A 24,886-nucleotide genomic window follows, 5' to 3' on the forward strand; every position below is an offset into this window, starting at 1 on the left:
AATGCCGATCTGATGGCAAATGTTATCCTCATAAAATTGTACAAGAACCAGCCATGTAAATGCAAATACTGAATGGGGTAAAGGGAAAATAAGATTAGACTAAATGTGATTTTTTAATGTAGAAAAACATGTATACAAGACTTTTTATTATAGGAAAAGAGTATGCAAACAATATCTTAAATTTTTACATGGTATCAATAAAGATGTCCTGAAAAAGTAGACCAATTGCCACCATAAAGCTCTTCGACTGATGTAAAGGCATACTCATTTTGAACCCAGACTTCATCCCCCTGCTGTAATTCAATTGTTACGGCTATTGTTGACGTTACATACAGATTGTTGTTTTGACTTCCTCCATGAGCTAACGCATACCCAATCCATCCTCCATTTCTTAAAAGCGTCACACTGGAGGAATATCCTGGGGTATTTGTTATAACTACGAAAAACACATAGACTCCTTTTATTGGTGCCGTAAAATGACCGTGAGACGGACTATAGCCGTTGCCAACGTTTGTGATCACGTGGTCGAAAACAATCTGCTGATGTGAGCCCATGTTTGTTATGGTTCTTGAAAGGCCTGCTGTAAACGCCACCGACATATACTCATTACCTGAAAAAGGCAAAAATTACTGAAAAGAAAATCTATCACCAAACATTCATAATCCATTAACAACTGAAAATCCAAATTTTCTTTACTCTTTACTGGTATTAAGATTATGTTTTCTGCTAGCTCGTGCAGTTTTTATCTACCATTACCATTTTTACAATTCATATCTTTAGTTCACATTAAGTCATTTAAAAAAGTCATCTCATAACAAAAAGTATCAAAAACATGTAGAAATACATTGCTTACAACCCAATAATTCCCGATACAATAATTGTTGTTGTGCTTATTATTTGTTTTTTTCTCTTTCTCTTTTCTTCATTTCCTTTATTCTAGTATACATTTCACAATTAACCATTTTAAGCTAACTTAAAGCATATTTCACAGATAAAAGAATATTTGATCGGCATTAACCCTATACCTGCTGGAACCGACCGTGTGTAGCCTTTTGTACCAGTATAGATATAAGCCAGTCCGCTCAATCAAATCTATACTGCTACACATCTATACTGTTGGTAAGTTAATGATCTTGATTTTGATATTGCAGTTTCTTAATTTTCAAATGGATAATTCAAAAAGTAAACCATGATAAATTCATTCCTCAAATTTTTACAGGTTAAAGGTTAGCAATACATACCATCATTTTGTTCATCAACCTGTCTCTGTAAATCAACCACTGTGTTCTGTAACTTGACGATTTCTTGTTCCAGCTTTTGAAATCTCGCATCAACTGTGTCTCCCTGATCACCGCGAACACAAGCAACAAATAGAAATATTACAACTTTACAGAAATAAATCATTTTCAATCGTTTATTTGCAACAAGGCGAACTATTAACTATTAAAGTTTATAGATGATACAAAGATTAGAGTTATTATAAAAATTATCTCTAAGTGGCGTATGATATGTACTGAGTTTATCAGGCATGACACATCTAAACGGAAATTACATATGACGTGAATCCCAGTTCTCAGATAATCATGTCAAATTTAAGATATTATGAGTGACTTAGATTGGATAATGTTTGAAATTTATATGAGAATAACATTTTACAATGGGAAACATTTGAAAATGTGTCTTATGAAATCTTAAGTACGTATAGGATATCGACCGAGTACGAGGTCTTTCTGTTTAGGAAAGACCTGGTCACGAATTTCATGTGACACCGAGAGCGCGTAGCGCTCGAGGTGTTTCATGAAATTCGTGACCAGGTCTTTCCTAAACAGAAAGATCGATGTACGAGGCCGATATCCAACTTACACACCGTCAAACAATTGGCTTCAGCAATGGCTGATCCGAAACATTTGATGTAATGCACAAAGATTTTTTTAACGCAGCGCATAAACAGGCAAGCTTTTTTTTTAATTTTATTAATTTATGGATGCTATTTTGTGTGTACAAAGTTGCGCGTTAGTTTTTAATTATTCAAACACAATGGAATTTCGACAAAAGGCGATGCATTTTTGTAACAAACAATTCAACAATTAAATATTTTAACATTTTAAAAACAGGGGAGAGGGGAGAGCGGCAAATGTCCGCACCTTACAAAGATATAAGGGGTAAATGTCCCCCACTGCAAAAAGGTGGCAAACTTCCGAGAAGCAGCTGTCTGAGGGGCATATCTCCGGATACCCAGCAGACCACGAAAGACTTACATATGTACATTGAATATTGTTGGCAAGTGTAAGATACATGATCCGAAATAGTATTTCATATAGCAGATATTATAACGTGTTCTACAATAACATATGATCGCTCATCATATATATGGTTATGTTAAATCACTTATAACTTTACTAACATTTCTTTTTTTTAAAGACTTTTTTTTTTAAAAAAAGAATCCGAATAATACATTTCTATCGTTTCTATCGGTATTTGAAATACTAATGGGAGATGTGCCCTTTGTAGACCAATCCACTTTAAGTACTTTTATATGCATGTCACTATAAGCAAGTCTTTGATTATATCTTTAACGTTGTTGTGTAGCATTCTTTGAAACTAAACCCTGGATGCGAAGGTTTTCAAGGGAAATCAGTTTTGATTTTTCACCGGTTGAATAGTACGACAGGATAAAGCACTCAAAGAGAGAGGGGCGAGATGAACGGGGATTTAACAATCCTATTGATTCCGCGGGTGGGAATGTTACCAGGGACTTGACTATTAACTGTGGGTAGCTGCAGTTTCCTAGGCAAATCACAAATGCGTTTGAAACGGACATATTTTTGTTAAAGTTTTCGACATGACTGTTTGGTACAATTTGTATATACTATGAATTTTCTAGAACGTTTAAGATGTTATGGATTAGGTGATTTAAATTGTAATAAGTATGCTGTGACAACTGTTATAGTTTCATAGAAATGAACTTTAAGCGTCCATATATTTGTTATATTCTACTTTGGAAAAAAGACGCGATTTAATAAATGTTAAATGTGTCCTAACTTTTGAAATGCTATCCATTGATTTAATAAAGGAATGTTGGGATAATTGCTAAGTGCATTCAATAAACATTATCTTGTTTAAAAAATGTATCCAGATTTTGTAACACAGGAATATTTAGACAATCATATACATTTATTTTCATGAACATTTCATGTTTTCCTTTTCTGCGCATAGGCAGGTCTTTTTTTCCACGTGTTTTTCATGACCGGGTCTGTCCGACTAGAACAGACCTGTGCACGTGCAAAATATATACCTCATAACGGACTTTCTTTTGTTTAAACAGGTCTATCTGAAACGTATAGACCTGTCACAAACAATAGAGGAGGTGTGTAATTCCAATTAAAGTTTATTTGTTTTTGTCAGACAATTCTTGGATATGTCACAGGACAACTGAATTAATTTTCCATAAACTTACATTTAAAGGAATAGCCGAAAAGAAAATACTTTGATAACTTGAGAAAGAATGTGAGAATGATATGCATGCTAAACATTGTTAAAGGACGCGAAGAACCAAATTTATCCTCAAAAACGACTTCAAAATATACCTCTTTCCAATAATATTCTCAAATGATCTTAGTCACATGAACGTTTGCGGTTTTCCCTACACCTCTTCAGCATCACTTACCGTATAACAATGCACTATCTTCTTAAATTTATATATCAAATATTTCTCCACAGTGAATAATAGAGAAAAAGGGCTAAACATATACAGAAATGGGTACAAGAATATATATGATTAAATCGTTTTACTATCTTCACATTAAAGCATGTAAAGGTTTCACGTTAATGACACTTTTCAAATGTTACAACAGAACAGAACAGAACCTCATCAAACGGCAGTGGAACACACAAGTATCCAATAATCAAGAATCACAAAATAAGTATTTTATTTAATTTTTTTTTCTTCAGAATTGCCGTTGTTTGTATTCACTACCATATAGCATTTAATACAATGTATACGTTAATGTGCAACCAAAATATTACAGCTCATCCTTCATTGTAAAGCGAATGATGTTTTGAATGTCGTGCAAGTATCACATTTTTGCTCGTCATTCGTAGTCATTATATAATTGGAACTTTATGCTGATGGCCTTACCAAGTTCACATTCGAACTGGTCATTCTATAAAGAGTTGGCGTGTTTTATGACAGCAACACATCTTAAAGACTATACTTTCCTGACTTACCGAAAAGCAAATGCTAGTAGATCATTCAAGATCGACATATTGAAAACATTGGTGACTGTTGTTTTGTGTTATACAGCGACAGTATATAAATAACACATGGGTTTGTTGGTAACAGTAAAAATATCATCCCGAGGAAAATACTGTTATCCGAGGCGTAGCCGAGGGTAACAGTATTTTTAAGAGGGATGGTATTTTTGCTGTAACTCACAAAAAAATGTGTTATTTATTTTATTACCCCGAACAAAAATACTGTGATGATCTGAAATTGTCAACTAAATCTAACTGAAACAAAAATAAACCAAGAGTAACAATAACTAAAAACTGTCCTTACTTTTTAAGTTTTAGTGTACTTTAGGCCTACTTGAGAAGATTTCTTTTTTCTTTTATCTTTAAGCAAGAGATGATATCTAACAAATCATAAACATACAATAAGCTAGGTTTTATTTTGAATACAAAACACTAACCCATTTACACGGTTATGATCTGTGAAATCTGATCCTTCTGCATCCAGAATATTCTTCGCAATGGTTTTTGACAAAGTGCATTTAGAAAATAACGATGATATCCTACAGATGTCTGTCCACCAACTATATTCTGTAACGTTTTCACTGGTTAAAATTGTTAAATTATCCTATGTTACATGCTTTAAACTGTCTGCATGTTCCAGTTTGACACAAAATTCTTTACATTACAATTACTTCCGTTGAAAACGGATTGTTTCCTGTTGACTATTTAAACAAAAAGATTTTTTTAATACGGGGGAAATGAATCTGGGGTTGCAAAGAAAAAATTTTGGTTTACTTCGGTAAATTCCCCTATCGTCGAAAATAAGAAGGGAATGAGAAAAAAATGGCGGGCCATTTTTTTCATTTTATTTAAAAAAAAGCCCAAACGGGGAAAAAGATTTTATACTGAAAAAATTTTGTTCCCTTGTAACAGTCCCAAAATTTTTAAATTTTCCCCCGGGGTTAAACCTTTTCCCCAAATTTAAACCTTTTAAAAATAAACTCCGGGCCAGGGGGGCCTTTTTTTGGGAAATTGCCATTACTAAATTTTTTTAAAAAGGGGTAATAAAAAATAAAAAATTTATTAACAAGTTTTTTACAAACTTTACTGGGTTGGAAAAAATTTAAAAAGGTTTTTTTTTAAAAAGGGCATTCGATTAGACGGCCCTTGAAAAATAAATTAAAAAAAACCATAGCCATAAGGGTTTCCCTTTTTCAGTTTGAAAAAGCATACTCATTTTTAAAAACCCCAAAATTTTTTTTTCCCAATCTTCCCGGTTTTTAAATTTTTCCCCACTTTTTTTAAAGGGTTTGGTTTTTTCAAAATTTTAAAAAAAAGAGGTCACTTTTTTTGATTATTTTTCCCTTTTTGCGGCCTTTAAACGAACTGGCATTTTTCCCCCCATTTTTTTTTAAAAAAGTTTGAAAAAGGGGGCTTTTAAAAGGAAAATACCCCCGGAACATTTGTTTAAAAACAAAAAAAAAGGGTAGATTCCTTTTCCAAATTTTTTGGTTGGGGTTTTTAAAATGCCCTTTGAGAGGGGGCTATGACCAATTGCCAACGTTTGTGTTCAACGTTTACCCAAAAGGACAATTTCTGCTGATTTTTTGCCGGGCCCAATTTTTTTGGGAAAAATATTTGGTTTTTGGTAGGCTTTGGCCCGGTTTAAAATTTGTTTTTTGGGGCCATTAAAATTTCTCGTTTTTCCTGGAAAAAAAGAAAAAAATCCCTTAAATTGAAAAAAATTAAATTTTGCGTTTTATTGAATGAAAAGAAGGGCCTAAGGGTAAAAAGAAACGGGAAATATGCATATTTTGTGTAAAACCAATTTTCAAATGGGGGGTTTTCCAAATGCGTTGGGGATTTTTTTTTTGGCGAATTAAAAAAACTGTTTTTTCCCTTGGGGCCTTACCCTTTTAAAAATCGGCGCAAACCACTTTAGGGGCTTTTTATTTTTTTTAAGTTCAAAAACAATTAGACTTTATTTTTTTTCCAAGTTTTTGAAAATTTTTATTTTTTGGGTTTTCAAAATCAGCGGGTTTAAAATTTATGCCCAAATTTCAAATTTTGGGAAAAGAAAAAAAGGTTTTTGGGAATTAAAAAAAACTTAACGGGTTTTTTTTGACCTGAAAAGGAACAAACCAAACCTTAAAAACCAGTTTTTTATTTCTTTTAGCATGGGGAAATATTAACCAAAGGGAAAAAGTATCAAATGAAAACTTTTCCAAATTTTGGGAGGGATAAAATTGGGCGAATTGGAAAATTTTTTCCCATAAAAAATCCCCCCTACAATGAAGGGGGGAAAGATCCCTTACAAAGGGAAATTTAAATTTCAAAATGTAAAACAGAAACGATGTTAAAAACAAGTGATAAATACAAAGGTGTTACAAAGCAATATAAATACAACAAAAGGACGGCCCATTTTGGAAGAAAAACCACCCCAAAAAAATGGGAAGGCGCTAAAAATTTTCTTATTTGGCGAAAATGATAATAACTGGGGAGTTTTTGGGGTGTTTTTCCTTCCCTTTTTTAAAGTCAAAATGGGTGAGGTCATATTTTTTAAGCTGGGGCAAGCGCCCTTTTTCAAATTTGCTAGATTTTGAAATTCTTTCAGTTGGGTTTAAAAACACTTTGGGTTTTAAGCTAAAGCAAAAAAGACAAAAATGAAAATCGAAAAAGCCGGGGGATTAATACCCAAAAAATTTTTTTTAAATTTTGTCGAAAAAAAAGGAAATTTTAAAAAATCGGGAACCGCCCGGTTTTGAGTCCCCTTTCCCAAAAAATTTTGAAAAATAAAATTTTTTCGAAAATTTGACGTCCAAATTTGTTTTTTATTTTCCGGGGCAGGGCCTGGGGTTGGTGAAAAAGAGTGATTTGGTTTCAAAACCGGAAAAAAATTAAAAATTTAAAACGTACTTTTTCCTTTTTTTAAAAATTTTTTTAACATGTGCTGTAAAAAAGCCCCTAGATGGTTTCCGGGTTTTTAAACCAAATGAAAGGAAAAATTTCTTTCGGGAAAAATTTTGGGGGGTTCCCAAAGTTTGATTTAATTTGTGCTATACAAAATTGGTTTTCATTTAAGGCGCATTTTATGGGACGAACCTGGGGAAAACTTTAAACGTAAAATTTTTGGGTTTTTAAGGGAAATTAAAAAAATGACTTTAATTTTCCCCAAAATTTTAAAAAAATAAAACCCGAAAATTTTCCTTTCCCGCTGGGGAAAAAAAATAGCTACGGGTGTAATAAACCCTTTAAACATTTCCCTTTGGGAAAAAATTTATTTTTTGGGGGGGAAAAGTTTTTTAAAAAAAATATGGAATTTTAAACATATGCAAGAAAGGGAATCTTGAATATTTTTTTTGGGGGTTGGGGAATAGGAAAAATTTTTTTGGGCCCCTTTCGTTAGGCAATCGGGCGAGCCCCTTTCCCGGGCGGATATTCCGACCCAAAAACCGCAAAAATTATGACAGTTTATTTATTTTTTCCCCCGGGGCATGTAAAAGGGGCCCCTTTGGAAAACAAAAAAAAAAACCCCAACATTCCGGGTATTTTAAAACGGGACAAAATATATTGAAAGGGTCAAATTTTTGTACATTGATCATTGAAGGATTTCGAATTGGTGTTAATTTGAAAAAGGGAAACTAAAAAGGCAACTTTTAAAAGAAATATAAAAAAATTTTTCCAAATCTTTTTTATCATCAACCTGACTTTTGGTAATTTGGGCAATTTCTTGTTCAAAGGGACCCTTAAAAACCCCTCGACCCAAAATGTGCCCCCCTGATCTCCGAGAACACACCCCGGACAAACAGGAATATGCCAGTTTATAAAGAAAACCACGGGGGAATAAAAAACGAAAACAAACGTTTTATTGGTATATTTTCTACAACAGCATACTTAAAATTATTCATAGGGTAGAAGTGTAAAATTATTTTTATCTAACATATCTCAAAATTAAAGTATAAAGTGCAAAGATTGAAGAGATAACGACAGGGTAATCATAAATAGTTATACATCACTTAATTTTAGCGGTTCTATAAAGAACAAAAGTGACCGCTGATGCGGTCAACCCGCCCGGTTTGCTCAATAGGTAAAGTGTTGGACTGTGCATCAAGCGACCCAGGATCGATTCCCCGAAAGTGAAGGTCACTTACGTTGTGATTAATCATGAAATCCTTTTCTACGGTTAATCGCGCAATACCTCTGGTCGCCCATGTACAGAAGTTTCAGTTCCTACAACAAGTGCTGGTAATTGCTTGACAGCCTGCCCATAAACGATGTGGTGGCTGAATTGTGCTCTGGTTAATTCAAAGTGGCTTACTGCCGTGATCCGGAGTAAAAATCAATACCACCGCCACTCATGCGGTCACTAAATTTTGTTTCGTCGACCCACCTGACACAATATGAAATAGAAGCTTATTACAGTGCCTCCTGAATCTTACATAAAGAAGGAACATATTTACGTACATTAAATTAACTGAAATTCATTTTGATAAAATCGTATTATCAATGTGTTGTATTTTTTTCAAAATCAGAGACCGTCAAAGACCGTAAAAACCGAACAGACTGTCGAATCACAGGCACACAAAGAAAAAAATAGTACAAGAATGATAAAAAATGTGTCCATCTTAAATGTGTCAAAAACCAAACAAATTGTGAAATATGAGACCCTTAAAATATACTATAAGTTAAAGATTCGAGTCTACGAGCAAGGGGTTCATTTCCCGGGCAGTTGTGAAAACAATTGCCCAGACAATAAAAACATTTATCACTATTTCACGTTTGTATTTAGCTTCCAAATGAGACGACCACAAGTCTCTAACTCTTTCCATTCATGACATATTTATCAGGAAACAAGCGCATTCGTGCAACAAAAATTGCGACACAACGAAATTCGGGTACTCTAAGCATTGAGACAAATACATGTTTGTCAGCCAAGTACGGGTCAAAAACACTTGAATTTACTAAATAATATTACTAAATACATTAAGTGGGATCACTCATAACCGTTAGTAGCATCTGATACAAGCGATATTCGAGTTTCAAACCTCTCTACGGTTTTTCGATTGCTTTCTACGTCATTGTTAATCAGCTGTTTGGTATTTTGTAAAGAGTCTTCTGATTGGCCATTAGCAACGACACCGCATTGTTTCGCACAAGGATGCTTGGTTCCTAGAAAAGCAATCGAAATACCGCTGAGAGGTTATAAATTATATATTACAAGTGTATATATACTATTTAATTTGATAGTCACGTTAAAATAATCAAAGTATCATATCCGCATCATGGGGTGTGAATACGGCACTTGTACGTGTTACTGGTATTGCTCAGAGTAGAGACCTTCATTAATAAGAATAGCAAAGACAACAAAACCTATTAAACATTGCAAAAACATTGCAAAAAACAGAGGTATTACACATGGCAAAAGAAAAACAAAAATATCAAACGTTGCAAGAAAACAAAGGTATTAAACATCAGAAAAAGACAAACAAACATATTAATTATTGCCAGAAAATAAAGGTATTAAACATTGCAAAAGAAAAACAAACATATTAAACATTGCAAATACAACTCAAAACACTAAACAAACTAATTGTAAAAAAACTTTACAGACAGTTTGCTATCACTAATTATTCCAACATAATATAAATAATATCAAACCAAAAGTCTCCACAGACCTACCCGTACAAGGATGAATTGTATTTCATCAACTTCTATTTAATTATTAAAATTCACAGTATCGTTTTGATAAATTGAATTTTCTGTGTTTTACAAGCTTTTTACTCTTATCATACATAATGATTAATGCAATTAAATTACCATAAAACTCTAGATAATCAGTAATATCTCAAACCCGATACAACCCGGAGGAAAAATTGATATATTGTTTCAATTTTACCCTTAGAATAAAAACCTAAATTAAGCAGTTGGCATCGGGATCAGTAAATCAAGTGGTCGATGGTTAGATCTTCTGACGAGGCGCAATTTTTCAGTGGCAAATTATCAAGGATATTGATTCTATTTGTTAATTTCTCTCGTCGCTGGTTCAGAAATCATGTAGGATAAGTAGCCGTAACAGAAAACCAGAACTCTATTAATGCTGTTATGCAACTCATCTCACTAACTTATCAGACTGCTTTCACATTTTCTCCCCTTTAATATAGTGAATAGTACTGTACTTTGACACACTTCTGCACTTGAAATTTGTCCATTCCTATTAACATTTCTAATTGACTTTTGAGCTGCACACATAATATAAAGTCACAGTCCCCCTTTGGGTGTGAAAAGTCTCGGGTTGAATAAAATGTGCCGGACCGGACTCGAACCAAGAACTCTTGGAATACCATTTAGCAGCTCTAATGCCTGAGAAAGCTAATAAGTAAAGGTTAATTTAATATAAGTAACTATTCAATACCATGACACCATCAACAAAAGCTTTGCTCATCACCATTTTGAGTTTTGACCAAGGATTTTAAATGATGTCTTAAATTATTGACCAATTGACAAAGTATTAGTTTTGTTTACAAAACAACTTTGCATGTACATGTAATTCAAAATGAATACTCTCTCATAATATGATGATCATATGACAAAGTAAGAGTAGGAAGAATATTTTAAAGCAGAGAGCTGCATTATAAAAAAATAGCAAATGACAAGGTCTGACTATCAATCCAAGAAGGCATAATTTATTCATCGCAGGATTGCAATAGAATTATTCGATTAACAATTTCACGGAAAATTCACTGAATTATTTATAAAAATTGTTTTATCTATTATTATACTGGCACCACGAGTATTGTTTAAGTTAAAATATCATATGCATTCATACAATAAACATATTGTTGGCAATCTCTTATTGCATTGAAAATCCCTGGTGAAAATGATATTTAGATAAATGGTACTGCCTCTTATTATTAAATAAATATTTGACATTACAATTACACCTTTTTTCGTTAAATTATTGAAATTGGATGGTTAATCGAGCAGAAATTTTCTAAAGGGTGGCTTTATGTGGGGAACATGTCTCAGTGGGCGAAATGTCGAATTTCAAAGAACAAGACAAATGATTTAAACATGTTGGCAATTTTATTATTGCACCCTGGTGGGTTTGTAAATTATACCACGACACGTAATCAAAATGCATTCAGAGAAGTGAAACAAAATTATTTTGTTATTTTTTAAAAGACTTGCCAGTATATGATGCATGAGAAGAACAAAAAACAATTTCCTATTCTGTATCTAGATATATCAAACAAATAGCCTGAATAGCAAATGTTGAGGTCTGCAAACTTTAACGTTAAGCCATAAAGTGCAAAGTGTGAAGAATCAAGGATCCTTGGAAGATTTCATTTTTAATTTATAAAATTAATCTTGCATTTACTTCTTAATGATAAATTTTGGACTAAAACAACACAAAATATGCTGTTAATAAAGCGTTAAGAATTAGAAACAGTTGTAATCATTACTGATTCGTTTTATCCAAGCAGGTGAAAAACAAATATCCACTATGTACTGAATGCTATTTTGTATTTTAAACGAATTGCTTCAACAATTATAGTTAATAAAAACGAAATTTTAAAAGGAAATGTATGAATTAGAACGTTTTGTTGGTATAATTTACCCATAGATTTGCAACAAGTACAGAGGAAAATAATGCAAAACAATTGAATAGTAAATCCGTGATAAACGTAACATTTCCAATGTTAAATGCTTTTATAACAGTTGAAAGAATAATCAACAGTAGGATAACAACGGTTATCAACATTTCAAAACAGAACAACGAAAGATGTATGTGTAAATGAAACTGTCGTGTTTCTGTAAGAGAACTCAATGTTTAACACCAACATCTACGTAGTCGGCAGATAATTATCTTTAATAAACCTTTATTGATATGCCAAAATATGTGAAAGTTATAAACATTATATCAATTGAACATTTCAATCATCATATTATATATTGGACACTTATTGTGGGTACCTGGTGAAGTTCGGATTTTTGGTGTGTTTATTGATATATTCATGTACATGAGTAAACTTACAGGATTTTGAACGTTACACTTGCTCTCGTTATTTTGGACAAAATTTAAAACTCAGTAAATTCTTGTGTAATAGAAACTCAGACAGTTCTTATGTAAATTAAAAGTTCACCAGAACATGTAATGAAATCTAAACGCACGGGGAAATAATTTCTTTGCGAGAAAGTATGGTAAGTATGGTAAAAAAGAGCTTAAATAACTTAACAATATTCTGGATAGTTAAAGACCTATCCTATACATATAATTTTAAAGCTATCTTTAAACTTTTATTTTAGGATGGCATAACTATCCTTTATATTTTATATAAGAATGACCAATGACATTCATATTTCAGTTGTAATTTTAAAATGACCAATAACATTTGTTTTTTTTTTTGTTTTTTTTTTTTGTTTTTTTTTTGTGAATACTATCGGAAGTAAAAATGTTTTATTTTAGGATTACTATCCTTTATATTGTATATAAGAATGACCAATGACATTCATATTTCAGTTTGTAATTTTAAAATGACCAATAACATTTGTTTATTTTTTTGTTTTTTTTTTTTTTTTTTGTTTTTTTTAAACATATCTTTCCTGTGAATACTATAGGACGTCAAACTGATTTAAGACGGCCTTCAGCTAAATAAATCACAAAAGTAGTTACCCATGTCACCTTCCACACAATCATTAAATTTAGCAACGCATTTACGATAAAGATGTTATCGATGTATATTGCATTTGATACAGCTTATCGGAATTTGTAGATGCTTATGATTAGTACTAAAATGCGATCGAAAAATGCAGCCTTAATAGAATTGTATTACATTTCCATTTTAATGACCTCTGCTTTTGACTTAAGTTGTAAACAAGAAATGTTGTTGGACGTTATTACCTAGCACATAATTAAAATAGTTTAACCAATATTCAGCCTGCAATGAAAATACAACTGCGTCGTATCATATTTTATTTTCAACTGCGTCGTATCATTTCGTAAAAATAATTATTTTCTTGGAAAATAAACATCTCTTTTAAATGAAAGTTTAGTAAATGATGCAAAATTATGTTTTGAAGTTTATGGTGAACTCTGAAAACGACTATATAATTGATTTGAAGGAAAAAACGATGGATAAAGCAATATGAACTGCGTCGTATCCACACATTTTCATAAAAATTATGCCCCGCTTCGATTTGCAATTTCGCTATAACTTTTGTTTTACAAAATAGTTGTGTAAGTAACATATACCGAACGAAGCGGACAATAGTGTAGCGTGTTAATACATATATCTTGTTTTCAGTAATTTCCAACAATAAAAGTTATAAACAAAAACATACGTTTTTCGTTCCAAGATGGCGGCATTTGTTTACATTTTGTAGGATACGACGCAGTTTTGATTCCCAGCCCTGGTTACGCAATATTTTTATGGTTTTATATCATAATTATGATGCTCAAATTAAGATTTATTAATAATTGTTAGTTCCAAAAATCATTATTTATAAAAGGATATAACCGAATTTACATTTCATGTTAATAAAGGAGGTAACTAGAAATTTATTTTCTATAAAGTCCAAGTCAAATGTTTTCATCAGAAATAAATGCATATATTTTAATTATTACATATAATGTATACAACTTTGGAGTACATATTTAACATATTATTCGATGTTTGAAAATTGTTTTAGAAGCATAATTATTTACTTATATAAAAAAGTGTGGTAAAAACCTTGTTTACAACATACAGGATTTTTAAATAATTGTTGCTAAATTGTTTTAAAGCATTGTTAAGTATCCAAATGAAATTGAGTGCATTTGTTTATTTTTGTGGGTGGTTGATGCTCACATCTGAATGCCAGTCATTTTTTAGCTTGAAAGATATCGGCAAATATATCAAGGTGGCTATTGCTTTATTCTGTTTAATGAATTGTCTTCATTCTCGAACACAATATTTCTTCAAGTTTGATTAGACTGACCTTGACATTGAGTCATAAATGACCTTGAGCTTTATGGTCAAATTGTTAAATGTTTTCTATTTTTTGTTGCTGTGACTGTTTAATTAATTTGTTATTTATTTTGTTATTTATGAATGGAGTGTCTTAACTCTAAAAGTTGACTAAGCATCCATCCTTTTGAACAAGACCTATATGAAAATCAGACTTTATTTTCGGAATGAATGAATGACACTACGACATCTCTGTCCCTTGACTTGTCAACCCCTAGACAACCAACCCCTAAGACACATAGACCCAAGACACTTAAACCCCTTTAATTGACTGCACATTTGGACCTATTATTCTATAGTGTACATAGAGATGTTGGAGAATTTAATTGTCAAAAATACCATATAAGAAATAGATGTAACAATTTTTCAGTTAATATAACTACAATTCTACAAAATTATCATTATATACACTGAAGTGGTAAAATATACATGATCTTCCCGAAACACGTTTAGAGGTAAGTATAAACTAAGATTTGTTTTCAAATTACCGCCCATTATTGATCGATTGGTATTTGGTTTCTTTTTTTTTTTTTTTTTTTTCATAATGTCAATGTAAAAATCGCAACACTCCGAACTAAGGACAAGTCAATTCAATATATAACATTAATGAAGTAGAAATGTGTAATTATTCATGGCCGATATTACATGTGTTCCTTGCGGGAAAAAACTCAATCGCTACAAACTTATAAATATCTTAAATATGAATAAACAGATAATGCTTAAATCAGGAATTATTGATATAAATGATTATTGTTATGAATACTGCACTTTATGTCTGGAACCTGGAATCAATAGTTTCGAAGCTTAAAAAACACACACACATGAAAAGTTTATAACTGCTTTGTAACACAACATTACATAAATTGAAAATAACGTAAGTATTTTGCTTTACCTTTAAAATATTTTGTCGGATATTGTAATGAAAATAATTAAACATTAACTATTTGCTTTAAGTTATTCCTCAAAGAATCAAAATGACAATCTAAAGTACAACATTGATTTAGGGGTCGACGTGTCTACCCAACTAGGGGTCGAAAAGTCATGTGAAAATGGGTCTAATAGTCAAGGGGTCTAGTATCATCTTAATAGCCTAAGGGGGTGAGATGTCAAGGGGTCTTTATATCTTACTTGAGAATAAATTGTCATCATACTTTTACACAACAACCCTTGAAGATTGATAGCCAAGTATATAACTTTCATTGATGTTGAGTCAAAAGCGGCCTTGACTTTCAAGGTCAAGTTATTGATTTTTTTTTTTTTTTGCTATTATTTCATTATTATATGCCCGATCCTATCTCAGGACCTGGTGCAGATACATCAACTTCAAATTGAAATATCAGTGCAATATAAAAATGCAACTATGTATTTTAAGTTTGATAACTCTGTTAGAGGGTTTGATATAATCATGTCCCTTTTTATTTAAATTGGCTTCAAAAGTTAGATATCTATCTTTTGTTACAAAGTGGTTTATCTTTGTTATTTATAGATGAATTGTCCTTGAATGGAAAATTCCATTTTGATGTAACTATAATTTTATAACTCATATGCCCTGTCCGTTCTCAGGAACCAGTAGAGTTTTTAATTTGATTATCAATGCCATATCACTGTACAAGTGTGTTTTGTGTGTGTTACCTCCCATAGATAGTATAACAAAATTTAAATCCTTTCTTATTAAAATGGTCTTCGGAATATTATTTCTTTTCATTAAGTTATTTCCCTTTTCCTTTTTTTAAATGAAAATAATGGTAAAAAGATTATCATATTCTTTTAAACAAGTCACTTAATTGTAATTATTAAAGGTACACAGACGAGACATCATAGAAAATAGGTCAGGTTCAAATTAGGCTTCGGAACACTTTTTCAAATAGGGGTGGGAGTATGAATCATCGTAAATGATAGTTTTAGTTTTGTTTTGTCGTACGTGTCATTGCATATCGAATGAAATAAAAGCATCTTAACAAACAATGCGGCCATTGAATTAAAACAAAATCTTATTTCCAAAGAAAACAAACACTCTCTTGCGCAATTTAGGACAATTGTCGTCTGTTTCATATTATTAACAATCGTAATTGAAATCTCGGTAGATTGGACTGATTTACAAACGGCACATTTTTTTTAAACACTGATAAAAAACAATTAGGATTTTATTATGAACCGTTTCTTGACAAAAAAAAGTTATATTTAAATTTACTGTGACTATTTATATGGTGAATTAAGTACAAATTTATATCGTCTATATGTAAATATGTTATATCAGATTATGCATGTATCTCATACTTACGAATGACTTTAATATACATTTCGTGCATGGTGTTTTTTTGTTTTTTTGGGGGGGATTTTACGTCACATCGACACAGTTTATGTCATATCGAGACGTTCCAGCTTTACTGGTAGAGGAAGACCTCTGGTGCCCTTCCGTAAATTATGTCAGGCACGAACGGGCACCTGAATAGAACCACCTACGCTCCGTAAGCTAGCTGGATATCTTTTTCTTTCATGCTGTTGTCTTGTATGATAGCACATACTTTCAACATACTTATTTGTAGAGTTGCAGACCTTCGAATATAGGCAAATTAACTTTAATCAACATACAGCCTATCGGGGTCTTTATCTCATGGGGTCAGACTCCGTTTTGTCACCATAATATTTAGAATGGAAGGTACTGGTAAGTCAATGTTGTTTTGAAAATAATGAACAGTTGTCATAACATTATATGTGTCATTTTACTTCGTATCTACTCTTTGTGTTTACAACAACAAGACTGAGTTAGATGTGTTGCGAAAGTTCTGGTGTATGTAAACCAATCAAAATACTTGGTTGTTTGCATTGCTGAATAATAAACAATGACTGTTTTCTAATTGGATGATTCAACAAAGATCAATAACAAGGGCATATTTTATACTTCTGTTGTTAAATAGCTTTTTACTCGTTCATATGGCGTACATTTAACATAACAAACAGACGGACTTTCTGTGTCTTAGGAACGATTGCTGTTTTCTGTATATTTTGGCTAGTAACAATGTTGTTTCCAGTTAGTACAATGACTGTGACTGCCGGAATTGTTCATTATTAACGCTGTTTTATTCGAAAAGTTTATTCAAGTAAATGCAATGCTTTTTGAAATAAGCAAGAACAATCTTAATAAAGCCTTGGTCGGTCATTCCGTGCTTAGAAGTTAATGATTAAACCATAAACGATTGTGCGCGAACATGTATGTCCATGTCTGTTTGCAAATCTATTGACTTTGACAGAAACGAACACGTGTGTAAATTAAACGATGTTGACCAGTCGTCTGTTGATGTATCGGAGTTTGAAACAAAAGGAGGCTCTATTTTCTCTGATATCAGCGAATGGCCTAGCGTAAGTTTCTCAATTTATTAATTGTTATAATATGTACAACTTTTCAAAACGGGAACGATAAATTCTTTGTATACCTTGGAGAAAACAAATTATTTGTAAAATGTATCCAAAATAGATAAATACAGAATCCCTAAAGAAAGCCCAACACGCAAAATTGTAATTTTTTTCATATTTGTTGCATGTGCAATAATTTACTGTGAAAAATGTTGATTTTTAGGGATCATCTCTGGCTTATCCTAATTGCATAAAAAATATCTTACAGAAGTATGTCTCTTTTAGCAGATACGCAGGGGAAATTATTCTGTTAAGCAAAACAATTGATAAGGATGTAAATATTTACTTCGATTTTTCCTCATACAGGCTATGGTTGGAAGTTGTAGCTCAAGGCCATGTAAAGCGAACCAAAGGTGTTTTCAAAAAGGTGCTTCACATGTTTGCAAAGACTTAAGTACGTCCAAAATTATATAGTATAGTTTCTTAAAGAAATTAAATGTTGTATAATTTTCAATTGATGTTTTCTCTTTTTGTTATAGATTATAGAAATTGGCCTTTGTAAAGAATAAATTATTGCTTAAATAGTACCTTTTAATTATTATTATTATTATTATTATTATTATTATTATTATTATTATTATTATTATTATTATTATTATTATTATTATTATTATTATTATACTTTCAAGCTTGTGCTCTTGATCAAAGAATTGAAAACGGAAAAGTACAGATTAGTGCGCCTGGCGAAAACAAGTTCCTTGACTTAGCTCTAGTAAAATGTGACAAAGGATATTTTCCTAGTCAACAAAAGGTGAAATGTGAGGCTTCAGGAAAATGGCAGCTTGCAACGTGTAAATGTAACGTATTTAAATATTGCTGGTTTTTTTCTTGTCTTAACACTTAATCCAAATTAGCCATGAGGGCAAAATTAAAGTTGTCTTACTGGCAACATTTACCTTTTAATCAATGTATGTACATTCTTGTTTATCGATCAAGCTACTGATAATATTTTTCGGAAATTGATAATATTTCAAAACAGACAAATAAAATGGCAATATAATTGCTTTAGAAAACAGTATCTTTGAAACGGCAAATCATTATTTAACATATTATAGATATCATAAAAATAGCATTATAAGATGATAAGTTTCTTTCCTTTTTGCCCATTTAAGCATATATTTACTAAAATTATATTTTATATAAAACAATGTTTTATTGTTTCGAAATGAAATAAAAACTTTGAAGACAATTTATCTGGCGGTTCTCTTTATTCACTTTAAGAAAATATTGAAAAACTCTTTCATTTCTTTTAAGCAAGAATTTGGGAGTTTCGTCATATCATGCTACATCATAAATAATCTTTTCTATTGAAATATTAATCAACTATGTACAAACATTATTACACAAATATAATAATAGATACACGTTACTTTTGTCGTTTTTATTTACACAATTTATGGAATTATTAGTGAAAACAGTTTCTTGCATCATTCCCTCATGTTAGAAATACATTTTTCCCTCTTTGCTTAGTACCAAGTGACTGTAAAGAAGTCCTTGATAAGTTTCCTGAGGCTAAAAGTGGAAACTATAAGATAGAACTTTGGACATCTGGGAAAATTCTGACTGTGAATTGTGACATGGAAACCGAAGGCGGTGGTTGGACGGTATGTAGATTCTTTTATTCCAATGTTTGATAAGCATATTGTTCTTTCCTGGTTCACATACTCACATGAGAAATGGTTGATTTTAAAACATTTCCATTTTTAACATTCATTTAACTCATGATGTACTTTTCTTTTGTTCAGTACGACAACAAGTGAAATGGTGCCAAATAGACGTCAATATCAAATTACATTTTATTCTTATTGCAGGCATATTTTCCCTGTAAAATTACATAGAGTTTGTTTCTCGTATAACAACACTTACGTCAGAGAATATTTCTGAGGATATTTCGACTAATTTATGATACATACTTTTCATCCGCATTCAAATATAGTCCGGTCCTGGGTAAAATATATTCTATCATTTCACTGTGAAATTATCAAAACATGATTTCACTGATCAACAAAGGCACACACTGACAAACAGTCAATTTTGCATTTTAAAAATTTTAAACAATCATTTATTTCAAAGTAGTTATAATAATACAAAAATCAAGGTCATTGTGAAGTGACCTGTTACCTTAGCTGTATTAAACTGATGTTAAACAGATACAAACTAAGTATGATGTTTAAAGCAATAAGTTTAAACATAATTTCCTTGTAGATATTTCACAGGCGAATGGATGGGTCGGTGGAATTTTATCGCAACTTTACAGAATATGAAAATGGCTTTGGGAACGTTGAGGGAGAATTGTGGCTTGGTATGTAAAAAATCTTTCATTTCTTGTAGCATTGGAGTTTTAAAACAAACGTAGTTAACAGATATTGTGTAGTCACCTAGTGTACAACTTAGGCGCAATTGAATAAAACACTTGATATTTATTTTATGGGTAATATGAAGATAATTCTTTTTACCATGGAGCAACAAATATTTTGCTTACAGTAATTTATTGATTTAGAAATCGATACATCGAATATTTCTAGCTGATCGTAATGTATTGTTTATATAAGTTTTTGAAGTATAAGTCTAACACGATAACGTTTACATTATTCGGTCAGACCATTATGATATAATGGGTTGTTCAGTTCTTCAATTATTACATTTTGCATTTTTATTGCAATATAGAAGAATAAATGTGGAAATAGACACGTAAATCTGAGTAGCGCAGTGGTTAGAGAGTTCTGATTATGAAGATCTCAGGTTATGAACATGGTTTTTCGAGTTCATATCTGCAACTGTGCATATTTCTTAAGAGTGTCACGTAATTTTTCATTTTCTCTTCATAATGTTTGCATAATTTAAAGTTAAACTAATGAGGGTTAAGCAAAATTGAATGTATCTGATTTTAATTGTCATTGAATAGATTGAATTTTATTATGTTTGAAACTCTGAATTCTATTCGCCACATTTTTAACAATTATATTTCATTTTTATATTTCATTTTTTGTTTCATATTTATATAAATATTTTTCTTCCATTGCTCATTTATCACCCTAATCATGACTGTGTTGTCTTATACTTCACCTGTTGAATGCGAATGTGTGTATAACTAAATGTTCTCAAATAACATTGTGTGAATTGACGTTTGACGTTTCCATGATTCGAAATAGGGTCTTCACTCTTGAAGGGCGAACAATCTACCACTACACTATTATGTTAAACGCTGAAAATATTAGTGATTGATTAGATGGTAAAAGATGTAGGCGATAGATAGAATGTTTTTATATAAGAATTTGTCAATATTTATGTTAACAGATAATGAAAGGAAGATATAGCGAATTCAAGCTATATATTGTTGAAGTTACATGCAAAAGCTAACCGATCAGCTTGGTGGAAACAATATTTTATTTCAATCAAACACATATACACAAATATATATTAACATTTGATATATTTTCGCAGGTTTAAAATATATACAAGAACTAGCTGAACAAGGTTCTACAGAGATTCGTCTTGACATAACAAGAAGTGATAGTACAACAGAACGTGAAACTTGTCCAGACTTTAAGTTAACAGAAGGAACAAAATATAAACTAAACATTGGGGCATGCACACGTGTTGGAATGAAATGTAAAATATTTATGTTGATATAACCGTTTTTGTCTTCTTTTCTATTTTATTTTGTTCATTTACTTTTTATCTACTTAGCTAAATGAAAGCACAGCAGCATAAACACCAGTATATGAGATATTATTACAATAACAAAAGAATAGTATAATGAACAGATAAATATAGCTTATATAACTTGTAAGTAGCAGAACCAAAACATGACTGAAACTTAATGTTTTTCTATTATGCCTGATATGAAATATTAAATTTTTCTATCGACAGTTCAGAGATCGTCTTTTGAGTGTTTGTGAATACATATCATTTGATACATTAAATGCATTTGTGAAGAAAGCAGAACAATATAATACTTATGACAACGTTCTACATTTGAATGTAGAACGCTGTCATAAGTATTATATTGTTCTGATGGGGTGTTTTGTATCATACTGAAGACAGTAAGTCGTTGTTTATAAAATTTAGGTTCGCCAATATGCAAACTGACAATTACAGTGTCAAAACTAATTAATATCTTTTTATTCCTATACAGATCCTTCACATAATTTTAATAATAACAATCAAAGGCCATTTTCAACTTACGACCGTGATCTCGACATGGCATCAAATAAGAACTGTGCTGTAGATAAACATGGAGCCTGGTGGCATTACGCATGTTCTGCTGTCAACCTCAATGGATTATATGTGACCCCAGGCACAATATGTACTTTACCTAATTCCGACAAACTGTATAATTGTGGACACACGCATCATGGGTTTGATGGCAAGCATGCATTGAAGATGTCATCGATGATGATAAGAAGAAAAGAAGATAAATAATCAAAAGAAGAGCTCATCAATTCTAAGAGTTACATGATCGTCCTAAAACAACATTTTTATAATTAGCAGTTACATTTTTCATCAAACATGGTGTGTGTGTAGAAGTCTTATCTATAACTGACATCTGCTGTAAAACATTGGCATAATCAGTTATAAGATTGGTGACTAAGAATCACGTGACAGCATATTATCACGTGACAGTATAGTATCACTAGACAACATATTATCGCGAAACAACATTAAATCACCTCACAGTATATTGCCTTTTCTCACAGTATATTGTCTTTTGACACCATGTAATTTCTTTAAATCATTATCAGTTGAAATATGTTTATTACTTGACAATATTGAACCATTTATTAGCAGATAATCACATAAAAACACAAAAATGACAAACATATCGTTTCATTGTTGTTGTTGTTTTATTATTTTTATTATTTTTATATAATTACTGTCTGTGTGTTTGTTAGGGCTTGTTAAAATCAAAATGATGTTCAAAGAAAAGCTGGAGGCATTGTCATACTGGTATTCTATTTTAGTTTACACCATTTTTTTGTCTTTTGTCATTGTGGGATTTTTATCTTTTTTAAAAACGTTTTGTTTACGAGGGACGTGTTCTGATTTCCGTGCACTTTTCGAAGTCTAGTAGTTTTCCGTACGTTTATCATAGTCGTCCTGTACAGTCTATTTTAAACGATAATGCATCTATGTAATGACATCAAATCAGTAAAACGTTTGTTTCTATGCAACGCAGCAATTTAAAGAGTACTGTGGTTTATATGACTTAAAGATAAGATACCTTACAAAACCTGCTACAGTTTTAAATTTCCATGCGTAATAAGAGAGGTCTAATTCAAGGAACGGCAGTCCTTTTCAGCGACATACTTGCAGACAATACGGAAAAGGTTTGAAAATTATATTTTCTTTGATAAAATCACCTTCACAATGCTAACTGGTCCCGAATAAATTTTCAAAATAAAAAATGTCTGAAATACTGTCATAACATTTTGAATTAAAGCGAAAAAATGTGTTTCATTTTTTGCAGGCCATACTTTAATTTAAAACCAACATCGAAAACAAAGTTATGGTGGGCAGGTGTCCATCCTTGTTATGTCAATGTTTTGTACTAATCCATAAGCAAGTTATTCATAGCGTAACTTGATTGTTTTCTATAAAATTAAAAAAAACACATTTCTGTTTGAGATATAATCATATAAATTTACCATTATGATTAAATGAATTGAAATCAATTAATTCTTAAAGTGCAAGTTTTGTCATCCTAATAAACCTGCATATCACTGAAGATACGCTTTAAATATCACTAGTGAAAAATATACCTAACACGCCTTGTATCTAAACTACATGTATCACGATTGTTTCAAACAACGTGATATTTTTCACTTCCATAGTGGATATAAATTAACTGTTCAGTTGACCAAAAGGTGTTAGTCCACCAACGATTATACATCTAGTATTTTAGTCTATGGTCTACTATACCGTATATGGCTAGTGTCGGAAATTAGAAAAAAATAAGGTTTGAAATTAAGGAAAAAACAGTTATTTTATCATTCTGCCAGATTTTATGTCGTATTTTAGTTGGCATAAGACATTTGACAAATAGTAGTCCAATCACTGATACAAGCAGTTTAGATATTATACATTATCATTCAATATCAGTCAATTACATATATATTGTTATAAATTTTTCACATATTTTTATTGTATTTTGTATGGTTTTTACATAAAACGCAAAAACAAATATTTATATGTATGTAAAACAATGTATAATGTATGGTTATGTTGTAAATGTCTAAACAACTATATACGAGTATATGTACTTATACAGTGAATGGTTTTAGTGTGGAAAATGTAAAATACGTAATAGCACATTATACATTAAACGCATAGAAAAATATAAACGTTCATAGTAAATGATTGTTTATGAGAATTGTAAAACATTTGTATATTGTATGTGTCTACATTACCTGCATACTATTAGACAGACGATTTTTGTGTGAAAAATGTAAAATAATAGCATATTGTACATTAAATGCATAAAAAATATAAACGTTCATAGTAAACGATTGATGTGTGAAAAATTGTAAAATAAAAGCATATTGTGTGGTTCTACATTAAACGAATAGAAAAATATAAACGTTTATAGTAAACGATTGATGTGTGAAAAATTGTAAAATAAAAGCATATTGTGTGGTTCTACATTAAACGAATAGAAAAATATAAACGTTCATAGTAAACGATTGATGTGTGAAAAATTGTAAAATAAAAGCATATTGTATGGTTCTACATTAAACGAATAGAAAAATATAAACGTTTATAGTAGTAAATGATTGTTTATAAGAATTGTATATTGTATGGTTCTACATTTAACGCATACTTGTAGACAAATATATACTTTCATAGTAAACTATTAGTGTGTAAGAATTAAAAAAAAAAAATTATAATGCATGGTTGTACATTAAACGCATCTATATAGACAAATATACACTTTTTAGTAAATTATTGTTGTGTTTAAATTTAAAAAAAAGACAATTGTATATTGTATGGTTCTACATTTAACGCATACTTGTAGACAAATATATACTTTCATAGTAAACTATTAGTGTGTAAGAATTAAAAAAAAATATATAATGTATGGTTCTACATTAAACGCATCTATATAGACAATTATACACTTTTTAATGAATAATTGTTGTGTGCGAATTGTAAAATAATTGAATATAGTATGGTCATAGAAAAGTATATACCTTCATCGTCTATTGTTAGTATGTGAAAATTTTAAAACAATT

At 31.1% G+C, this 24,886-nt stretch overlaps 2 protein-coding genes across 2 annotated transcripts; one reads left to right on the forward strand and one right to left on the reverse strand.

The window, feature by feature from the left end:
• Positions 1–194: 194 nt before the first annotated feature.
• Positions 195–1,458, reverse strand: LOC132729049 (complement C1q-like protein 4). The gene is made up of 2 exons (XM_060714787.1): positions 1,242–1,458; positions 195–610 (listed from the first exon to the last, which is right to left on the reverse strand). Exons 1-2 carry the CDS (start codon positions 1,402–1,404, stop codon positions 195–197), a joined length of 579 nt encoding a protein of 192 aa, XP_060570770.1. The 5' UTR covers positions 1,405–1,458.
• A 15,985-nt stretch (positions 1,459–17,443) lies between these two features.
• Positions 17,444–23,114, forward strand: LOC132729060 (ficolin-3-like). The gene is made up of 7 exons (XM_060714799.1): positions 17,444–17,600; positions 17,961–18,048; positions 18,284–18,451; positions 19,125–19,258; positions 19,860–19,956; positions 21,099–21,266; positions 21,793–23,114. The coding sequence occupies exons 1-7, from the start codon at positions 17,454–17,456 to the stop codon at positions 22,077–22,079; spliced, it is 1,089 nt and encodes a 362-aa protein (XP_060570782.1). The 5' UTR covers positions 17,444–17,453; the 3' UTR covers positions 22,080–23,114.
• The last annotated feature ends 1,772 nt before the right edge of the window (positions 23,115–24,886 follow it).

Source organism: Ruditapes philippinarum, unplaced genomic scaffold, assembly GCF_026571515.1.
Source record: "Ruditapes philippinarum isolate M1 unplaced genomic scaffold, ASM2657151v2 ctg1638_1_1_1_1, whole genome shotgun sequence".
Taxonomy (NCBI): Eukaryota; Metazoa; Mollusca; class Bivalvia; order Venerida; family Veneridae; genus Ruditapes; species Ruditapes philippinarum.

What these genes read in the sequence shown, in the direction of transcription:
- LOC132729049 (XM_060714787.1), bottom strand. Translation starts at nt 1,404, where the DNA reads ATGATTTATTTCTGTAAAGTTGTAATATTTCTATTTGTTGCTTGTGTT. An exon ending in GGTTGATGAACAAAATGATG is followed by an intron (nt 611 to 1,241) that starts GTATGTATTGCT and finishes TGCCTTTTTCAG; the next exon opens with GTAATGAGTATATGTCGGTG.
- LOC132729060 (XM_060714799.1), top strand. Translation starts at nt 17,454, where the DNA reads ATGTCCATGTCTGTTTGCAAATCTATTGACTTTGACAGAAACGAACAC. An exon ending in GCAGCTTGCAACGTGTAAAT is followed by an intron (nt 18,452 to 19,124) that starts GTAACGTATTTA and finishes CTCTTTGCTTAG; the next exon opens with TACCAAGTGACTGTAAAGAA. An exon ending in CACACGTGTTGGAATGAAAT is followed by an intron (nt 21,267 to 21,792) that starts GTAAAATATTTA and finishes ATTCCTATACAG; the next exon opens with ATCCTTCACATAATTTTAAT.